This window comes from Rissa tridactyla, chromosome 6, assembly GCF_028500815.1.
Source record: "Rissa tridactyla isolate bRisTri1 chromosome 6, bRisTri1.patW.cur.20221130, whole genome shotgun sequence".
NCBI classification, from domain to species: domain Eukaryota; kingdom Metazoa; phylum Chordata; class Aves; order Charadriiformes; family Laridae; genus Rissa; species Rissa tridactyla.
This window is the reverse complement of record NC_071471.1, coordinates 45332173-45353361: the sequence shown is the minus strand read 5'-3', so window position 1 is coordinate 45353361 and position 21189 is coordinate 45332173. Positions and strand designations below refer to the sequence as shown.

The window sequence follows — 21189 nt, the reverse complement described above, 5'->3', positions numbered from 1 at the left end:
TATTCTGTGTGCTCCCCTACCCAGCCTTAATAATGGCAAAAAAACCTTTGAAAGTATTTTTGCCAGGCTGTGGTCTTCTGGATGTGTATGTTTATTAGTCAGGGAGAGAGAATCCAGAACACGTAGAAACTCTCTTGAAGACCTGCTAAATATCAGTTGCTGGTTGCATGTGGCGTTTATAGCTAGCTAAATTGATGAGGCTAAATCAGCTAATGCTGATGATTCAGTGTGAAGTTACCTATTACAATTCGATCAGATAGGACAGCTTGCTGCTACAGAAAAGCTTACTTTCTATTCTTTACTGCCTTCCGCTTCCCCCAATCCATTTTGAACATCAGGCAGGTGCAGGGCTGAGGAGTGGCAAATTTTTGTCTGCAATCATACGTGGTACACTAAAATTCTTACACTTCTTGATTTCAAGTTCTTTCCTTCATTTTAAATGTTGCATGAGTACAACATTCCTCCAAGAGACTTCCCCTTCCAACTAGCTAACATTAGACTATTTCTGTATTACTTAAGTGATTTGTAATGCTGGGGGGGGTGTGTTGGCTTCTGAAATTCTTATTTTCTTCTCAATCTTTTCATGCATCAGTTTTGGTAACAAATTAATGTTACTCCAGTTATTCCATGAATTTTATCTTTTGCGGTGCATCTGTTCCACTTCACGTAAAACTAACAAAAAAAAAAATCTCTAATTAATTATATTTTAAAACTAATCTTTTAACTGAAGGCAGTTATATTCCAACAGCTTTATGGATTCTTTTCTGTATATGCAATTGTGGGCCTGCTGGATATGGAATATAAATATGGCAACTGCAAGCACTAGCTTTCACAGAAATTTGGTGAAATCATTTCCCCTAGATAATGATATCACTTTATGTCTAGATCACAACAATGCTGAAAGAATTGCTAATATAATGAGACAGAAGTTCAAAACTGGCAAATGTTTTTAATGTACAATGTTTAACTAGCATTACAGGTTCTCTAATAGCAAACTCCTACCTTGAAGTTTATCTGCCCATTGGGCAAGCGGTTTGTGTGTATTTTGTGCAGAAAGTAGATATCTTTAATAAACAGGTTGAAAACTGGGATTACTATTTTCTCTCGATTGCTGTTGGCAGTCTGAGATCGTTGTGCTGCTCCTTGCAGGGCTGTGCGGTAATTGCAAAAGTTGCTGGATGGATCCATGTGGTGCTGTTTTTATGGAGAAGGGAAAAGGGCAGTTAGGTAATACATAAATATAAAAATCTTTGATCTAACCATCAGGGAGTTCATTCTTTATGAATTCGTTGGGCCCTTTTTAAACTTTCGGGATAAAATAGCTTACACTGATCAGGCCTGGATTCAAGTTTTTGTAACTTCTATCTTGTTTGAGAGGAGGGTTCTGTACTGGCTTTAAATTTATGCTTTGCTTCAATGGTTAATAGAAGACTGAAAGGAAATGATAAACGACTATTGGAAAAAACAAAATTCTAACTTCCTGTCACCAATCTGTCTGATGACGATTTCAATTAAGTTTTGTTTTCATTCAGATCTCCACTAGATGGCGTATTCTAATTAGTTCTACGGGTAGCAAAATGCACTGGAGTGAAAACTACCTTGATGTTAAATTGGAAAGCATATGCAAGGAAGAAATAACCTAAAGAAAACTTGCATCCACTTCTTTTTGCAGGCAAGTAGGGAGTTTGAAATTCAGGAAATGCTCTTCCTAGTGTTTATACACTGGTGACCACTGACAGAGGTGCCTCTGTGATCTTTGACTTAGTTTCATCCAAATCTCTGCTGTGGAATTACTATCTGGTGGATTTCTGTACAAAGTCTAAACTTTATACATACCTCTAAAACATCAAATTTGGCTGTTTTGACCTTGGACCAAGTTTTCTTTAGCCGTGCCACAGGACTCAAGTTCATCCCAGCTGAATAGAGAGAGAAGAGACAAAGAAAGAAACAACTGAGTTGAAAAAATACAGGGCTAACATAACTCTGTGTTTATGTATTAGCACCACATGTTTTGGAAGGCAGTTCAGCTTGACAAACAAAAGCTGTAGCTAACGCTTGCCCACCCGCACATTAATATGTCACTGGTACATCCTGCCCCTGTAGAAGTGTGCGTGCTGATATGGGCAGCCAATTTAGGGCAAGTACGAGCATAGTCTTGTCAGTCAGGTTGTAAAATGGAGTGCCTTTTGTCATCTGTGTTAAGGGTACTCACAGATAATAGCCATCATTGAGTTGAAGTTTCCAATATTGAAGCATTCTCTTGCCACATCAATGAAAAATTCCACCATTCTTGTACGCTGTTTTTTCTTTACAACCTGGAAAAAGCAAGATCTCTTAAGAGGGAAGGGATGGCCTGAATTTTGGATGGGATGTTCAGTCAAAGGTGCTGTAACACGTTGATTGAATAGATGTTTCAAGCTAAACCTTATGATATAGGCTTGAGGGTATTTTGTTAAGATTAACTTTTAATAAAATAGCAGAAGTATTTGGGGCTACTATCAATTATTTGTCCAGTTATGGGGGAGTGTAAGTTTTTGTTTATACAAAAAGTTCAATGTTTTAGGGAATCTTGCATGAACAAGCTGGACACTTTCAGCAATTTCCTGTTACTGGAAAAGGGAGATAACATGAAGCTGCTTCAGAAATAATATAAAAAAAATCTAAACCTCAGAACAAGGGGGGAAAGCAGTGGAAAAACTTAAGACCAGGGACCTGTAACCTGAATGTGAGAACAGGACATGGCAATTGTTCTATTTTTCTCATTTTACTGTGTATGCTCTTAAATGACCTCTTGAGAGCAGGTAGTGATGATGATCAAATATACAAATACCCACTAATGCAAACATCTAAAGGATCTAGCAAGTGATGCTAAACATCTGCATTGCAGATTCTTTTATAAATGACAGAGCAAAATTAATATATAGCACTGTTTCCAAACCTTGTTTCCAAAAGCCATCAATCTTTGTCTCCTTTTTCCTCTTTTTCTTTAAAAAAGCTAGTATTATTGCCTAGATTACATTCATTGATCAAAATCCTTCCTATATTTAGATCTAGAAGTTGGGTCTGGCTTATATAAATATGGCTCTGGAGTGGTGACTGCTGACTACTTCTCAAGGGAATTCCCTTTTTCTTTTTTTTTTAAAAAACCTCTTACCTAAATATTTCAGTTTCTGTGTTATATCAAAAGAAAATGGTTCAGTAGTCAATGGCTTGGCTTAGCCCTTGGTATGCTAAAACCTTCTGTTTGACTGGTTTCTAAAGGTATTGGCCATCCCAGCCAGCTCTGGAAGATGTCTTGGTGCATTTTTGTAGTACGTTTCTGTGAGAGCAGGAAATCTTAAGAGATTAGGATCCATATATCTGACTTCATGAAACTGTAGTAGACATCTGGATTTCCACAGAAGAGCTACTGACCATGCAGGCATAGGGAGAAAATTTTCCATTTGCTAGAATTGGTGCCTATTAATAGGAATCTAAAAAGACAGAGAATACACATGCCGGGGGGGAGGGGCAGGGGGAAGTTTCTAGGGCAGTATACCTTCCATTTCTTTGCTTATAATATGATAGAAGTTACTTTAACCTCTAAAAAGGCTGTTCTCCCTCTTTTTTTTTTTTTTTTAACCTCAACCTCTCCAGTAGTCCACTTTCTTTCCAGACTTCTGAGGAAAGTTTATTCCTGATTTTTCTATAACAGATGAATATGACAGTGCTAATGATACCTAAGTGCAGTGGAAGGACAGCTATTTACTGGTAAATCTGCATTTAAAGACAAGTACCTTTGCGATTTATGGATTTAAAAAAAAATAAAAATCTAAAAGAGCTCCTAACTCAAACTCCACAAAAGTTCCATTTCACTGTATGACTAATGCTACTATGGAAGATACAGAAAACTAAAGAATATATGCAAAGCCAAATGTAGCCATGAACTCTTCATCATATAAGCAGGCAAATAATTTAATGCTTGAGTAATGCTATTATCTTTAATTGCACTGCTAATGTTTAAATCTCTATTAGACCACTGCCTGCCTTTCATCCTTAAGGCCAAGACCATTTTGCTATGTTGTTTTCTACAAATACCTACCCGACAAATCTCTGTAGCGACCAGCATGCTGAGACAATTGAACCAATTGTCATAGGCCTCCAAATTATAGGTTTTGGTCACATCCCCTCGGCACTGTAAGAGAACAGGCCACGTGTTAATCCTATCCTGTATCATGATAAAGTCAACATACCAAAAGATAAACCTCCTTTTCATGTCTTGATAAAATCTTGTGGATATTTCTTAAGGCATGAGCTTAAAGAAGATTAGAAAATGTCAACCTTTCTTGCACAGGGTATACTCAAATCGTGGAGGTTCTTAACTCTGCTTATTTTTTGTTTCTTTTTCCCTCCATGCCCCACGTTGTACCTTGTGATTATCCAGGGAGTCCATGTGGCTGACAATCTGCATCAGATCCTCTGGGTAAATGTTGCTCACCCTTTCCTGTGTTTGGAAAGATGAGGGATTGTCACTGGGTAGACAAACAGGGAGTTCAGTGAAAAATGCATCAATAAAGCCAGAGTTAGGAGAATATTTTGGTAACTTTCATCTTCCTACAGTCTAGGTATGTGAGGTGTGTTTATTGGTGTACCTAATTGATCTTGTTCATTACTTGTTATTTTTTTGATTAAGACATTAGAGGCTTTCAGTGAAGCCATAGCAAAATTAATATTGATGAGTATATTAATACTTAGTAAATGGAAAACTAAGTAATTCACACAAACTAGCGCCTCACCAGTTCAATATAGGTCAGCTGCTGTGCCAAGATCAGAGGGTCACAGCACACACTCAGGATGTCCTTTTGAGTTGACTGTGTCTTGGTCTTGAGGATGGTGCCTTTGTCAGTAACAGGCTGCCGAAATTTCTCTCTGATTTCCTGGTACTGGCTCCGTGCGGAAAGGGCCATCAGGAGGTTCTGTGTCATCTGGCTAATGATCTTTTTCACTGTTCCATTTTCCTACGCAAAAGGAAGAAAAAATGACTGCTAAAAACCTTTAGCTCTTGCAGACACAGATCGCCAAAGAATTTCTGACTGGGAAAAATAAATGTCTACTATCCATTTTTCTTTCATCTTATCTGAGCTTATCATCCTGTGACAAATGAACTTGTCCTAGCTGCCCGCACAACTTCATTATGACATTGTTATATCTGCCCGCCTTCCCAACTCTGTTTCACTTGCTTGGCTGGCCTGCTCCTCGCAGCAGTTTTTGGCTATTACCCCATTTCAAAGGCATCAGGGTAAACAGCTTAAAAGTGAGTATAGTGAAAGGTGGTTGAGTTGCTTGCACAAGGCTTCCTGGATCCTGAGGGTACCAAGTACCAAAAAGCTCCTTCTCATTCTGATAAGACCCACTGATGATCAATGCTACCTAGCCCAGGCAGAATCCAGGGAATTTGCATTATGTCCAGGAATATACTCCTAAAATACCCTGGACTGGCTTTGAACAAATATAGCATCCAAAGATTTAGTAAGAGCACAACTGGACAACTAAAATGCCTTTCTGTTCATCAGATTTTAAACATAGGAACTGTAAGGATACATAGTGGTAAAGCCACAGAACTATAATCCATCCACTCAGTATTCTGACAACTAAGGGAAGCTGAATTCTTTTTCTGACATTGATTGTTTGTGTCCTATAGACGTTCTCTATGAGGCCCACCCTGAAAAGCTAACTTGATCGCTTTTCCTACTCCTCCATCCCTCCTGTTACTGCTTTAAATGAGCCAAGTTCTCTGACTGTTCTTCCTGCTGCTGGAAAAACTCCTTCTACCAAAGACAGTCCTTTTCCTCTTTCCTACACAATTGTTCTCTTGCTTTCATGCAAATTATTTCTCTTGAAGTTAGCCACAAGATTAACCATTAGTTTACAACCTGCTGTGTTGGTTTCTGCCAGTCAACTGGATGCACCAGAAAGAACTGCAATGAATCTGGGATCGTTCAAAGAAACCACTAATGTGCAGTGATGACTGAAATTATGTAGCAGATGTGAGAGACGATGACTACCAAATACTTGTATATTGCATGCTATAATTAAGCAATAGTAGTGTCAGAATGTTGCTTTACAAGGCAATAATCTGACTCCCAAGTGAAATCAAATGAAAAGCTGAAGGCAGCGTAGCTCATCTTGATGAGGCAACTAGATTACCACTGAACAGCAGCTGGCTGGAGCCATTTCGGATATTGTGCTACAAGTGTTCAGAAATGCCGAGGGAGCATGGCAGGGACTAAAATAAAGCGCTAATTCTGCGCTCTGGTATGCCGAGCTTTCTATTGTAAATCATTTGACTTCAGCTGCTATGCCTGACTTACCCATGTGTCCGGGAGGAGAGACTTCCTAGATATGGATCATTGAGAATCAAACTTGAAGGCAGGTGAGAGTATTGCAGATATTATGTGAAAGTGAACAAAGAAACTGCAGTGACATTAATAACTATGGCTTACTTTAGCTATTGTGAACTTATTAGCATCTTAATAATTAGACAAATGCCCTTAAGAGTTTTAGCAGTTTCCTTTCATTACTAGTCTTACCCTAAATTTCTTTACAACTTTGGAAAATAAGGCAATGAGTGTACAATAATTTGTCCTTGCTCGAGTTTAAACAAGAATTTGTACTTCATTTGGGGCGTAACTCTATAGCAGTAGCTATTTGGTATGCTGTCTGATAGCACTATGACAAGCACCTGACTGCTTTGTGCGAGTTCTCAGGTTACTTTCTATCCTATGGATGGAGAATAGTGTCCTGAGGGGATTTGGAAAAGCTTTAAAATACAAAATAAAACCCCAAACCATTACCTTAATCACTTGATGAAGCACAGTATGGGTAATTTCTTTTGGTAACAAATACTGAGAGCCAGACATGCTTTTTGTCAGTGTCAAATTATGTTTCCTAGGGGTCAGATGTGGCATAGCTCTTCACTGATCAAACTTGACTTGTAGGCTTGTTGAGGGGATAAATACTGTGATGCTGTAATTAATGAATGTCATCAGATGCCTCAGACACCAGAGCACCGAGTCACTCTGTAAAGACGTGTTTTTCTCAAACGACAATTTATTCATACATAACAGAGTGGGAGGGAAGGGAAAGAGAAAGAAAGCACATACTAAGATACACACACTAAATAAAACCTCTGCCAAGTCCCTTTTCATGGTAGTATCTCTGCCAACATACACCTCTTCACCCTTGTCTACAAAGGGAATAGAAGGCACTTTGTAATCCTATTTCCTTTTTCCCTCCTACTAAGGCACCGACATTTTCATAGTAGGGCCCAGGTAAACAGCTTTGCTGATGCAACAAAACTGACATACTTCCTTTTGACAACTTGGTAACACCTAATTGTACTGTGTCCTATCACTGATTCATGCAGTACTGTCAAACCTGTTGATCTTCATTTTCTCTGTACTTGAATCAACAAAAACACATAATACAATTGTATTCCCATTTCCTGCTAATTGTTCTTAAATGTAAATAGACGTTGTGGGTTTAAAACCAAGGAGAAGCTTCTACTTCTATACAAGCAAGCCTTCATGTTCATACACACACTTGACAATTAATCCCCTTGCAGTTCTTGATTATATCCTTCTTTCTGTCTGTTGGTAGTTAGAGTGACTTTCTCAATATGAAAAAAGTGTAGGCTTTCAGTGTTGGGGAAAAAAAACCAACAACAAACCAAAAAACTAGAAAACCAACAGCTCTTGTTTTATTTGAATTTGTACTGTCTCTTTGCTTTAGAAAAGTCTTTTGTAAGGTCTAGTCTTCTTCATAAGCTAGAAACTCAGAGCTGTTAAGGCTGATGATTGACTAGCTAGCAGAGCTCAAATATAACTTCCTTGGAAATACTGTACGTGTCACTCGAAACATAGCAACAAAACAGCTGATTATATTGCTAGGAGCTAGGAATAAACTATTAAATAATAAGCATCTTCACCTTAAGCAAGAGTACATTTGCTACAACAAGTCGGTATGTCTTGAGGGACTAGGTGTATAGAGCAGTAACAAAGTACAAAGGACGGTACATCATTCATTATGAAAGTTAACTATTTTGTGCCATTATAGACACTGTTCTTCCCTTTCCTCTTCTGCGCCACATCCATTTTTCATATCGTCGTGACTATTTTGTCTCTTCCTCTTACACTTGATGATTATACATAGACAGTTTCTGCTAATGGACCATGAAGTTCATCACTCAGCCCATGTCCTGCGGTTACACTGACAGCTTAGCAGCTGCCGCTGAAGTCCATTTAGAAAATACTACATGTAGGAGCAAGGGATTGTATAGAATATGATAAACTGTATATGAAGGTTGACAAAAATTGCTTTACTTCTTAAGGTTTTTCTCCCCCCACCCTTACCTCATCACATTGCGTGATTCTGTGAGCAATCTCCTTCAACTCTTTCATGGATTTTTCATCTTGGAAATCATAGGGGAACGTTTCAGTCCATTCCTTCAGGAGCTGAATGATTTTGGCAGCAAAGGATTTTAGCTTTGCCTAGAAAGAAACAAAGAGTTGATTACTGACCATAGACCTTTCTGACTGCAGAGTAAATTACCTGATGAAGGCTCATGTAAAACTAGAGACACTCTCGAAAATACTTTGCATTAGTAGTAGGTGAAGGGGATAATGAAGAATGTACTGAACTGTGAGCTAGATTCCTAAGTAGTATAATTTAGCCTCCCTTCCTGATAGCTTGGTAATGTCTCTTACCAAACACTTTGAAGATATCTTCAAGGTTAGCTGTATAAAGCCAGGAAGATGACAGAATAGTTTAACTGACTTATTTGATTGAAGTCTATGGGACTTAAGCTGATTTATGCCATCTAAGGCAGCAGTACCTTCGTGTTTGCATTCAAATCCATACAAACCGCAGCACTCTACCAAGCATCTTTCACGAGAAACATTCACAAAGACATTTTTGTTCTATAGAATTTATCAGACCCTCCAGATTGAGCTGTATATTGAAATGAATGAATGACAGGAAAGATATGCGTGTTCTCTCCATGACATCTAAATCAAAATGGACTTTGAAAATAAAAAGTATTGGCTCTTACTCAAAAAGCTATCAACCACAGAAAGGGGAGGGAGAGCTATTTTCTAAGTTTTTCTGTTACCCATGAATTGTCTAAGGCTTTTCATCAGTTAGACCTGAAATGGATGCCAATTACTCCACTATCATAGCAACAGGGAGCAGCATCAGTAAATCCAAGGGAGCACTCTTACAAAACTGGGAATGTAGGTGCTAAAAACACTTTTAATGAACAAGAAGAATCAAAACTTAATTCAGTTTATGTTTGTCCTCCCACTCAAGTTATGAGGCACTGAGGAAAAAGAGGAAGCTTTCATTTGCGTTTACCTCCCCACTTGTAAGCTACAGAAGTCCCAGTACACAGTGGTTCTCCCCACACACAATGCACTTTCCTCATTGCACTTTGCATCAGCCTCTTAGGGGCAACAGAAGGTGACTTAGCATGTGAGTGTCACTACAGGAAATTAGTGTATTTTCTCTTAAGACAAATAGAGAATGTCTTCCAAGAATTGGTAGGAACTCCTGCCAAAACATCATCTGATCATAGTATGTCCTAGTTTATTTAATCAACACCAAAAGTCAACTGAACTACGCTATTTTGTGGGTTTTTTTACATCTTGCTGGTATATAGTCAGTTGGAATATTAATACTGATTAATAAGAACTTTGAAGTTACACAAAACACCCTTGAATCCTTGATCTGAAAATGAGCCAGTGGTGCTTGTAATTCTGAAGGGAATTTTCTTGCCTTTTTTTTTTTTTTTCAGGGCTGCAAACTGCACTCTGCTAGCATGCTCTTCCTAGCTGTTTTTTATTAATAGCATTTATTTGATCCCGCTAGTAAGAGAAGCGCAGAATAGTTGGATAGTGAGGGCAAAAAGAGAACATCACCATTCTCTTTGCCAGCAGCAGGCATTCCTATAAAGCAATCTCTGCCAATGCCACTCCTGTGGAGCCCAGCTTCAAGGTATTTCTAAACAGTGTGGGACAGTTCCAGATTATAGTTGTCTGTCCTCCAAACTCCCTTTGTTGTCTGCCTTGGGGAAAAGACAATTTATACTTCTTTGCTAGGAAATGCATGGAGTCTGACAACATTAATCTGTGGGTGGTGACAGAGAATTAATTAGGCAGCCAGTGCGCTTCCATTCAATTAAAGTTAACAGGTATGTGCATACTTCACTTTTGTTAACCAAAAGCTGCTACAGAACTGTGTTTTGGTATTAATAATCCTGACTATCCTTTCTTTTTAACTTCTGAAACTGAAAAAGGAGGAATGGAAGGTTCCAAAATCCTTCCTTAGGCCACAGCAAGCATCTCCATGCGAACACTGACTTCCCATCTCATGTATCTACTTGTTAGTTGCTAGGGTTTGCTTCCTTCATGATGGAAAGATAGGCAGCTGTTGCAAGACAAACTGCAAACCATATTACTCCTTATGTAATTACTCTTGAGGTGTAAAAAAGCTTAATGTTTTATCAGATGCTTTTAATGCTCGTGAAAATAAGGTATGCTTTCTGAGAGCAACACTAAAAAACGTCAATATAGCAAAACATGAGATTCTTGTTTCAGGTGCACTCTGATGAAACCCAAAGCAGCGTGACAGGCTTGATGCACATCATTTGTGCATCAAACAACCTAGATAGAAATCATGCAGATATGTGGGTAGCAGCACACATTTTTTCCTGTTTGTCATGGTTGCAGTTAACTGACCAACCTACTTTTTCTGTAGTCTTTCTCCACATGTGAGCCTCCCCTTGTGAGGCCTGACAGAATTTTCTGGAGTCTATGGGAATACCTCTCCCATAAATATTTCTTTAAGAAGAAAAATACTTCTATTAATTTAAGTACTGTGGATCAGCCCTGATTTGCATGAGATAAGACAGACAGGACTGAGAAACAACTACCAATTAGGAAAGAGGGCAATAGCAGTACTGTGCTTGTAGGAAAGGGAGGTTTAATGATAATGACCTGGTTATGACTATTGTTTTGATTTTTGGCTTTAAAAAGAACTTACTGGTGACAAAACCTGAGGGAAATCATATTTTTTTCAAGGAACTTAAGTATTTTGAGACAGGCAAGACAAGCTTAATAGAAACTAACTTCTACTTTCTCTTTTTATTTCCTACTGCTTTAACTTTTGATTTAAAAAATACCCTCACGCCACAGAAAAAATGCACCACAGTTTTAACAACAGGTTTTCACACTGAGTAATATTATACAAGCGTGTTTTTCTGTGACAATCTTGTTTGGGTCTTTCCAATCTTTAATACGCTTATGGAGAATTAAATGTTATCCTTTATGGTCAAGCATAACATCTGACTTGTATATTATAATTGACATCTTAAAGTGTCAAACCCTTCCTTTTTATGAGTGGCCAAAAGGACTCTTAGGTGGGCTCCAAGATCCCAGAGTGTTTTAATTTTTAATCTACTTTTCTCTGAGTTGTTTTCTATAGGACTCTTTGGCTAGCCACTAATGTCAAAAACAAAGGAATGATAAGTATTGTGGTGCATAACCTCAAAACCTGGCTCCTTGCCACTTCTTCAGCTCACATGCTATTCAGGCAACATGTCAGCCAGCTTCTAATATTGAGCTATTTGCATAAACAAACTCTACCAGAAATGATCAGAGCTGCTTTAACTACTTTTTCCAGCTATTTCCTGCTATGGAGATGCTTAATTAGAAGGTGCTGGTAGCTGATGATACCTTAATGGGTTATGATTGTGAATACGTACAGTGCCTTGAGTTGAGAATTTCTATGCTGCATATGAATTGAGCTTTTATTTGTTGCCAGATAGAAAAAACAAGTGTTTGCAAATGCTGCCGGCCAAACTATTCTGTAAAACATACAGGTGCTTGTAGCAGAGGACAGTAAAGTAGTCATTGGAGAGGGATGTCCAAAGTTTATGTAAAGCTCTCCAAGAATTTTGTGTTTAGTGGGCAGGAAAAAATTACAGTTTATGTTAAGGGGGTAGGAAGGGATCAAGGGCATAGTAGGTAAAGCAACCAGCAAAGCAAGTAAATTAAAGCAACCTCCCAAACGCTTATGTTTTATTGTCATCCTGCTGTTTGTTGGTTTTCCTGTAGGCCCACTTACAAATTGTCAGCAGAAGGTGTAAAAGTGTGGGTGTTTGGAATATGAGCTGCTCTACTAAACATCCTGTTGTTAGGATGTAATGCTATTTCATTTCAATTGAAGCCATGATTTTTGAACACATCTGCTGAAAAGCTAGAATAATACAACTTTACAACTAATATCTTATCTTTAAATGGCCACCAGATTTAGTCTCCAAATACTGTTTTCATTTTAAAATCTCCTAAGTGTATTGTTATTCACAAAAGTTTCATCTTATATCCCATTATTTTTAAACGCAAGTATTTCACATATGTATTTCGACACTAGCTACTGACAGCAGTCTTCCTCTTCATATGTCTACAGATCAGCTTTACTCATTCCATGAGTTTCAGATGGTCCCAGCATCTCTTCCAAGTTCCTACCTCTGTTGTTTAGCTACGTGTTGCTGAGGAACGACTACAATTTACAGAGCATCAGTTTGAGGTTGCTCAGTCACAAACCTGGATGAAAGTAATTTTGCCCGGAGTGGTTAGTTTTTCCTGTGGAGTACTTTTATGACATAATATGAGACCAGGACCCCAGGAACAGTAAGGGAGAAAGAAGCCCTAAGGTCAGTATTGCTGTCAAAAATTCTGTATTGCCAAACCACAAGGTTACCTTTTGTGTTCCCTACTCAGAGTCCTGATACACCAAGAGAAAACAAAATGAGACTATCAACGTTCTTAAGATTAGGAATGTTAGCGTGTAATTTCTCACCATAGAGGAATGGATCCAAAACATGCCCAGGATTTGAACAATTTAGGTCTTTAAATACTTGCTGTTTTCATCCTTGTTTCTGTCGCTCTTATTTGCATCCCAGCTTGGACTATTCTTGGACTTTCTGGTACAATTCCAGTCAAAAGGCCTTCAATACATGCTTTCCATAGTGGTGAGACTTAGATGGACTTAAGTGCATATCATAAACTGACCCAGTTTGGTTTAATTTGTTGATAGTAAAACTGCATAGTCACATGTGTCAGCACAGGCTACCATTTTAAGTAGTGCATCCCTTAATTTTCGTGAGAGGTAACTTTCTGATTTACTGTTGCACCAACGTAAAGTACCCCATCAATAACCTCAACTCTAATAGGATGGTGAGGGTGACTGGAGAAAGGGGAATCAGATTCAAGAGAGACCTAACATGGTGAAAGCCCAAAAGGGAAAACCCCCTTGCTGGGCAGGTTTCATGGCAGATTCACATTGCTCCAGTGTGCTGACTTGAACCTCATGAGGAAAGTTTTATTTCCGGCCACTGCATCTGACTCAGAAAGTAGTACATAATCTATGTTTGTGCCTAGCAAAGAACCAACAGTGCTTCAAGGAAAAAGACACAAATAAAAGTGCATCCACTAATATACAGCAATAACAATTTAAATTTATTCTTTATCAATTTAATTAGCTTTACAATGAGAAGGAGAGAGTGGGAAATAAATGACAGTAGCACAGCTAACTGAAGGACATAATAGTTCATTTACCTTTTCTGCCTCAGCCCCCGTTTCTAGCTGCTGCTTCTGTTTAATGCAGATCTGCCCCACTTTAGCCAGGAGCTCGTGTGGGTGAATGAAGACTCGTGAGCTCAATAGGAAAGTGAAGATGTAAGTCCTCTGTGGAAGCAGGTAGAAAAAAAATAAATACCACAAGTTGAATAACTTTAGCAAAAATAATCTGTCTTCCTTGGAAAAGCTATTCCATAAACCACAAATATAACTTTCTTTCATTTAAACTTTTTATAATTTTTCATTTCTCCAGAGATGTGGCAGTCTTTTCTAGCTCTGTTAAAACAAAACGCTGTAGGCTTCAAGCCTGTTAACTGTCATGTTTTCGGACTCCCAAATTATTTTCCTTTAAAATGTCAAACTTAATATGCCTAACTAGTCATCGCTTAACAAAAAGGCAAATGAAGTATGTCCAATGAAGGGTGTTATGCCTCTTGAACACCACTATTACTGCTGCTTTGTTTCTTTAAGAGTGATTGTTTTTCACTGAGCTGCAGAAAACTGCTTCATGTGTATTCCAAACCACAGCTGTAATTTCTTCATGTGTGGGTTTTCTCGTTCCTTTTTCCCACAATCACTGACACAAGCCCTAGCTTAGGTTGTGGCCATATGACAATAATTTAGTTTTAAGCTTGACTTTACTTATTTGAGGCCTGTTTCAGAGACTTTTGAGTAAGAACTCTGCTAATAAATGCCAACAATTATGATTTCTCATTAGAAATAGCCTCTCCATTTGTATTTTAGAAACTGTAATGCATTGTAATCAGTCATACTCTGGATATTTTAGTTGAAGTGAGAATGCCTTCGTGCCCTAGTCTTCCTTCAGTGTTTGAAACTTGGCTTTTGTATTTAAATGTAATTGCCTCAGTAAAGACAGTAGTGTCTCATAAGCACTTCTGTTTTTCCTTTGGGCTTTTTGACAAAATTAGGAGTTAAGAAATTGTAGGGGATCTCATTGACAACAGATTTCAATTAATCTTTGTTACTTTTGCAGTGTGTAGTGTTACTTTGTACCGTGTTTTTAGAAATGTGATTTGGCAGGCCGCAGCCAGGTGTGCATATAAATAGTCAATGTGCACCCATGCACTTGCTCTTGGACTGGGCAAGTAAATTGAGACATCCAAAACTTTAAGACCAATTTTCTAAAATATGGTATCTCTACTATTATCTACCAAATACTGCTGCTTGCAGTCTCTGAAACACACTTGTAGTGTGTTTTAGGGTATCTTTAGAACTCCAAAAAAGTTATGGGGTTTATCTCCCTAATCACAATAAAATGTGCTATTAATGAAAAATGTTTCCATTCCTTTAGTACTTGGTGTGCCCTGTGATACAAATTTAGCACCAAAACCCTCTAAATAGCAGAAGGGGGGGAAAAGGACTGTTTTTTTTTTTTTTTAACAGAATAAATAAAATTAACTAGAATCACAGTGTTCTGCGAGTGAGTGAACAGTTTAATAGACTAAGCATGTATCTATTAAACATCTAACTCTGTCCTGAGCTTGCGGAATAAGCTAATGAAAGAACAGAGTGGAAATGTGGTACAGCAAAGGGATTTAAAATGCTCATTCTGATCTGAAGTTCTTATTAGCACCGGGGTTCATGTATTAAATTAGGAATAGCATTAATTGTGTACAATCAAAACTGGAGTTAATCCGTAGTCTTTGCCTTGTCTATTGTTTATGGATAGAGGAAGACAGGATGAGAAGGGTTAACTGGATGGACAGTTTGGGTCAGGTGCTTGGTTAGTGTTTCCACTGATACCTACAGAAGATGGACAGCTGCGGCCACCTAACAATAGGGCTCTTGGTGACTTCAAGCAGGTGGCCAGGGCAGTGACAGGACACTGACAGCATGGCCTCCCTTCTTGATGGCGTGGTTGCAAACATCCCACACAAATGTAGTTGGGAAAATTAAAGGCTTCTGTTTGGTATTTTGTTTACGTGTCTCCAGAATTTCAGAGTTCATTTTTACGTTTACAATGACAAAAAAATTGAAGTTATTAATTTTGAAAAGAAATTCAATGTAGCTCCTATGCCTACATCTGGAAACAGTTGATGACGTTGTGTCAGCTTTGGAGAAGCTTTATAAAAATCTATGGTACTGTATGTGGTGTGTTATAGGCACTAAAATTTGGATGAAGAGCTAACTTGATTCACAAAAGAGGACTTGGTTGTGTTATGGGACAGTATATCAGATCTTTTATTCTTATGCATGTGAGAACAAGCCCTAAACTGATAGACTTCCCATTCAGAATGAAAGCATAAGAAAGAGTAGTATTGGGTCGTGAGATATTTTAGGGGGGGCGGGGAGGGGCTTGGACTGTGGTTATTTTTATGTTTTAAACCATGCCTGGCTATCCTCTGTTGTGTTTGGTCTTTTTTTTTTTTTTTTTTTTTTTTTGTAGACAGCTTCTGTGTTCATCAGTGTCATCCCTGAACTTAAAACTGTGAGTCTGGATTATCTGGGAAAGGAATTTAGCTGTTGGGTGTGTCAGCTGTGACTGGGTTGTGTGAAAATTTTTGTTCTGGATATGTGAAGTAGCCCTCACTTCTCCCCTATTTTGCATTTGAGAGAGATGGGGAATAAAAAAAAATTACGGACTTTGATACTTTCATCCCTTCCCCACATTCTTGTTTTGGGAGTTTAGAAGCCTGTCTGAAAGTTGCCTGTACTTGTAAGTAGCAGGGAACCACAACTTAAACCACACTGTTCTGCCAGTGACCTTCACTCCGATAAGCTGTAACACATTCTTTTAAGGAAAGATATAATTTTGCTTCTCGTACTAATTCTAGCGTTGGTCTCCTTGGTGGAAGTTTGTATGATATGGGACAGTGTTTATCCAGAGTGACTCTGAGAAAGGCCCACTCAGACTATCATTTCCCTATTGTTATACTGCAAGAAAAGTGTAACCCAGATGACCTGTGCTTTTGTCTGGTTTTTTTGATAACGTTTTATATTATGATGTTCAAAAAAAGTGCCAAACTGGCAAGATGCAGGAAGATACACGGCCATAAAAGTGCATACTTTCTATTTTAGGCTTGCTGATGTCCCTCTGTAATCAGTAATATCTGTACTGGACACATGCAATGCTTTTCCAAACAACATTGGACTACTAGGTTTTAGAAACAAATTATTATTACTTCTGGAACCCATCTGCAGGTATTTTTATAACATTTTTTTAAAGTCACTTAACTTGGAACTAGGTTCAGTACTTTGGAAAACAAAATTGTTCCATTATGATCAATCAAGATATGCTGGTTTACACTGTATTGGTATCTAATTACGGGGGGGTTTTGGTACTTCTATTGCTTATGCTGGCATATACAAGGAGTAACTGCAATTAAGAACCAAATTAAAAATTATAGCATAGCGTCTGACAGCAGCATTGACACCCATCTCCTTGCCCCTCTGCTAATAGCCACTCTTTATCCAATAAAGAAAATTCAGGCTGAACTAAGCCATACGGTAGGTCTTGGGGGTTAGGAAGACAGTTGTTTTGGATAGGAAGTATTTCATACTAATGTCATGCCTTATCTAGATCAAGGATTTCTGTGATTTGTTGCACCTGTACTACTACTGCTCTGGCAGGGGCGTTGGACTAGATGATCTCCAGAGGTCCCTTCCAACCCTATGATTCTATGACACTATACGCATATAGGCTAAATGTTATAACAGTGTAAAAACCCACACTCTCTCATAAGCAGTCCCCTAATCACGAAGATGATGGTTTGGAGAAGGAAATTTACCTATGAAGCTAGCTGGTTTGCAAAGAACGATTCAAAAATGCTTCCATAAACCATGAGATTGAAAGTTAAACTCCATTTATGCTACAAAAGGGTCAGGTATTTGGGAGGAGAGGGAAAAAATAAAATCCTTTCTGTGCTTGAAACAACGTAAGCTAACACAAAAGGGGCTTGTGCTTTACAATAGAATAAGAAGCCAGATTCCTTTAGTGCCTGAAGTTGTTGCTAAGAGATGAGCTGAATTATATTTAAAAAAAAAAAAAAGACAAGCACGAGCACACAAGACTAAAGAAGGAATTGTTACTCTCTGACCCAAGAATGCACTGATGTCTTTGGCGGGGTGGGGGGGAGCAGAAAAATATTTTCTTTGTGCACTCACTGCTCATTCTGGAACTTCTTGTTTGTGAAATATTTTCTTGAAACGTTTTCTTGCTTGGGCACAAGGGTTGCAGACTGGTACATTCCATTCCTAACCTCCCTAACTCCTCTGTCTCATGAGTATACATTTTTCTATGTGCTGAACAAGTCCCTGTACACAAACAAGCCTCAAAAGAGCAATACGCAAATGTAGGCCCTTATCTTTCCCATCCTCCCTTGCCTGCTTCATGTTCTGCCAACATGGCAAATACATTTTTGTTTGGCCTCTGTAACCAGCACAGAAAGATACTCTATGTTTGCTTTTTCCCCCACCCCCTTTTTTTTTTCTGTCTGGGTTACTGTGATCTTTAGCTTAATGTCCACGCAGGCAAGAATGCCTTCCAAGCATTGTGCCTGGATGTACTAATCCAAACATTTGGATGTGTACTGCAATTTACAGCTATGTCACTCTGAAACTAAGGTAATCTCTGCTAATGTTACCAATAGCTTCTCTTAGTGGGAATTAATTGGTGATGCCTTTCTGCCTTAGTGTGTGTAGCTGGAGACATGAGACTGAGAGGTGTCTGTAACTTGGCTACTCTTCTGACAGGATATCAGTGTAAATGGCTATCACTCTAACCCTCTGTGGCAACTTCCCTAAAAATAAAAATAAGTGTGAAATTAAGTATAAATACATAACTGAACGGAAATAGAAAACTTGGATTTGAAGATCACTCAAATACAGCTCCTCCTTTATGTTGTTCAAAGCTTATTTATCCACTCATTTTATAATTAATCCTTTCAGCTAAATTGGGTGATCTGATTTAACTAAAAGAACGTGTCCTACTGTAGAGATTAATTTGGTTTAATGCTGTTTTCCACCTCTCTTTCCCTGGAGTTCCCTTGATTGCTTCTGTTGTATCTCTCTCAGCTGTCAGCTTGCTGTCTATTTAAACTGCAGCCTCCCACGGCGGGGTCCGTGACTGCTTGGTTTGCAATGCTCCCTTACAAGGGGGTATGGGATAGCACCATGGAAACTAGCAGCATTCCAAAATAAGTTGTACACCCCTTAAGTAATGCTCGCTTTATAGAACCATTTTCAGGGTAGCTGAGTTGTAACTAGATCTTATAACCAGAACTATAAGAGATCTTAAAAGTAATGATAAGGGATGTGTGTTAGCAGCTACTTAAAAAAACTTAGCTATAATCCAGAAATCCAAGCGGCAAGTAACTGTATACTAGTATCGCACAAAAAACAAGGAACTGACTCCTTGGAAGGCTTAACTACATCAGCCTAAAGCTATTCCACTGGTATACCATACCAGCTTTACCTGCTGCTTTCTTCTGCATCTGTTCTACAATATGTATTTGGGAGCAGGGAACAGAGATTTAATGTCCCTCTGTGCCTTATAAAGGACTTAGTACTAAATCATTATCTGTCAAAGGTAGTGCAATTATATGTTAGCCATATTAAAATGTAAGCTCTAGGATTACTTTTGAACTAGAATATTAAAAAAATCCTGGTTTTGCTTTTTTAAAATCTTCTGGCAATTTTCCTGCTTATACCCACTGAACTCTCATATGGGGCGTCCCTTTTTTGTGCATGGCGATTGTGAAGATGGGTGCTTGGAAGTGATGTGAAACCACAGTTAAAAGTTCTACATGAATTAGACTGAGAAACACACAAGAAGATATAGCATGGCCCATTACCACATGCATTAAGTTCAACATACAAGTTAATAGTGATTGCAATTTCCCACCCCCTTGTTAGTCTTTACAAAGAGCTGGGATGCTTCTGCCATAGCTGCCACTTTTTCAGAGCTCAAATGGAATATATGCTATATAGCCTCTCTGATCTTTGGCAATTTGTTTAAATAACATCTTTCATCACTGGGTACAAGGGGTCATTTTAAGTGATAAAATGATCTCTTAATAATATCCTAGGTTCAGAATCTTATTGCATGCCCTGGAGTTATAAATCGTATTTACTTCAGGGGACTGCACTGAGGATGTTTAATCACTTGCAAATCGTTTTCAGGCTCAGGAACATACATTATTACAGTGCTGGCCCATTACGATGTCTTGAGAAAGAGAGCATTTTAATTAAAATCTATTTTTGTGGTTGTTTTTTTTTTTTTTTTTCCAATGGCCTAACTAGGAGATGCATGGAAAATTAAGGGGGGAAAAAACCCAACAACCTAGAGTTGGTTTTAGGTCTCTTGCCCTAGGTAGGAGCCAGTTAGTAGTTAATCTTGGCTGCATTAGAGCTAAAGCAGCTTAGAGGGATTGAAAAATCTGTGGCTAATGCCGCTTTTAATTGGTTCTTAAGGCACCCGCTTGGGTTCAACATGGCTTTATCTTTCTAAAAAGTGCTCTCATTTAAAAACAGAAAGGACGGTATCCCCATTGAGCAATATCTTTAGTGAATGAGTATGCCAAGTAAAATAAATGCATCTTTAGCCTACATCTTAATCTTGAATCAGACAGAGGTAGAATTTCTCGAGGGAACGCCAATCCAGATACTAATGCAGTAAAACCATGGGGGGCGGGGGGGGAAACCATCAGTGCCTACTTACATCTGGATAATAGTCCATGGTGGGTACCAGGCGCTCTATCAAGGCCTCCAGTGATCCAGAAACAAGGTTCCCATCCTGATAAACAGGGTCCACGCATCTTTCTCCCATATCTGGCTGCACTTGTCCACTACAACTGGAACCAAGCATGCTGGAAAATATTGGCGTCTGGGGCATAGTTTCCTGCAGAAGCAGTAAAAAAAAAAAAAAAGGTTAAGCTTTCTTCCAGGATGTCTTATGTGTGGTTTTAAAGAGGCATACACTAAATGCAATTACGTATTTTCTTGAAAGCAGCCTGGGCATTAGAGCTCAAGTTCTGAACAAGCACTTGCACATCTGTAAGCTGGCTTTGGGGTTTAAAGTGCACTTTAAACTATGTCACTAAGGCTGCAGATGTAGAAGCTGTAAGAATTTTCTTCACTGTACTTGATTTTTCCTTTCTCCCCGGTTTTCCCCTGGCTCTTTATGCATGAAACTACACAGGGATGAAAATGTAAAATGCTTTCTGAATTTCAAAGATACTGAAGCAGCGCCTTACTGAGCAAACAAACAAAAAATACTGTGCCTTAATGTCACTCTTTTTACTCTTTTTGGAGTCAGATCTTTGGCCAAAATACTTGACTTGTGATGATAAATCCTTCACCATCTCTCTAGCTAGATGTAACCCAGGTCTTGACAGAAATGCATCTTCTCCTGCACATGAATTTCACTGGAAACAGTGGGGGACGTACTGTCTGAACAAAATTGCCTTTTTTTTTTTTTTTGGTACATGAAACCATGAACTGGGTGGAACTGAAATGCTGTGACACGAACTGTTATATACAACTCTAATAACAGTCT

At 38.5% G+C, this 21189-nt stretch overlaps 1 protein-coding gene across 4 annotated transcripts in view; it reads right to left on the bottom strand.

Moving 5' to 3' along the window:
• Positions 1-21189, bottom strand: part of RASGEF1A (RasGEF domain family member 1A) — a 170687-nt gene that overhangs the window by 4613 nt on the left and 144885 nt on the right. For 3 of the 4 annotated variants that reach the window (XM_054204812.1, XM_054204814.1, XM_054204813.1), the window contains 9 exons: positions 20353-20532; positions 13653-13781; positions 8391-8528; positions 4776-4997; positions 4409-4483; positions 4082-4174; positions 2213-2315; positions 1837-1916; positions 1003-1194 (listed from right to left, as the gene is read on the bottom strand). In XM_054204812.1, the coding sequence (XP_054060787.1) occupies positions 1003-1194; positions 1837-1916; positions 2213-2315; positions 4082-4174; positions 4409-4483; positions 4776-4997; positions 8391-8528; positions 13653-13781; positions 20353-20532 (1212 nt within the window). The remainder of the gene's footprint in view (positions 1-1002; positions 1195-1836; positions 1917-2212; positions 2316-4081; positions 4175-4408; positions 4484-4775; positions 4998-8390; positions 8529-13652; positions 13782-20352; positions 20533-21189) is intronic. The other variant, XM_054204815.1, reaches the window with a different exon arrangement.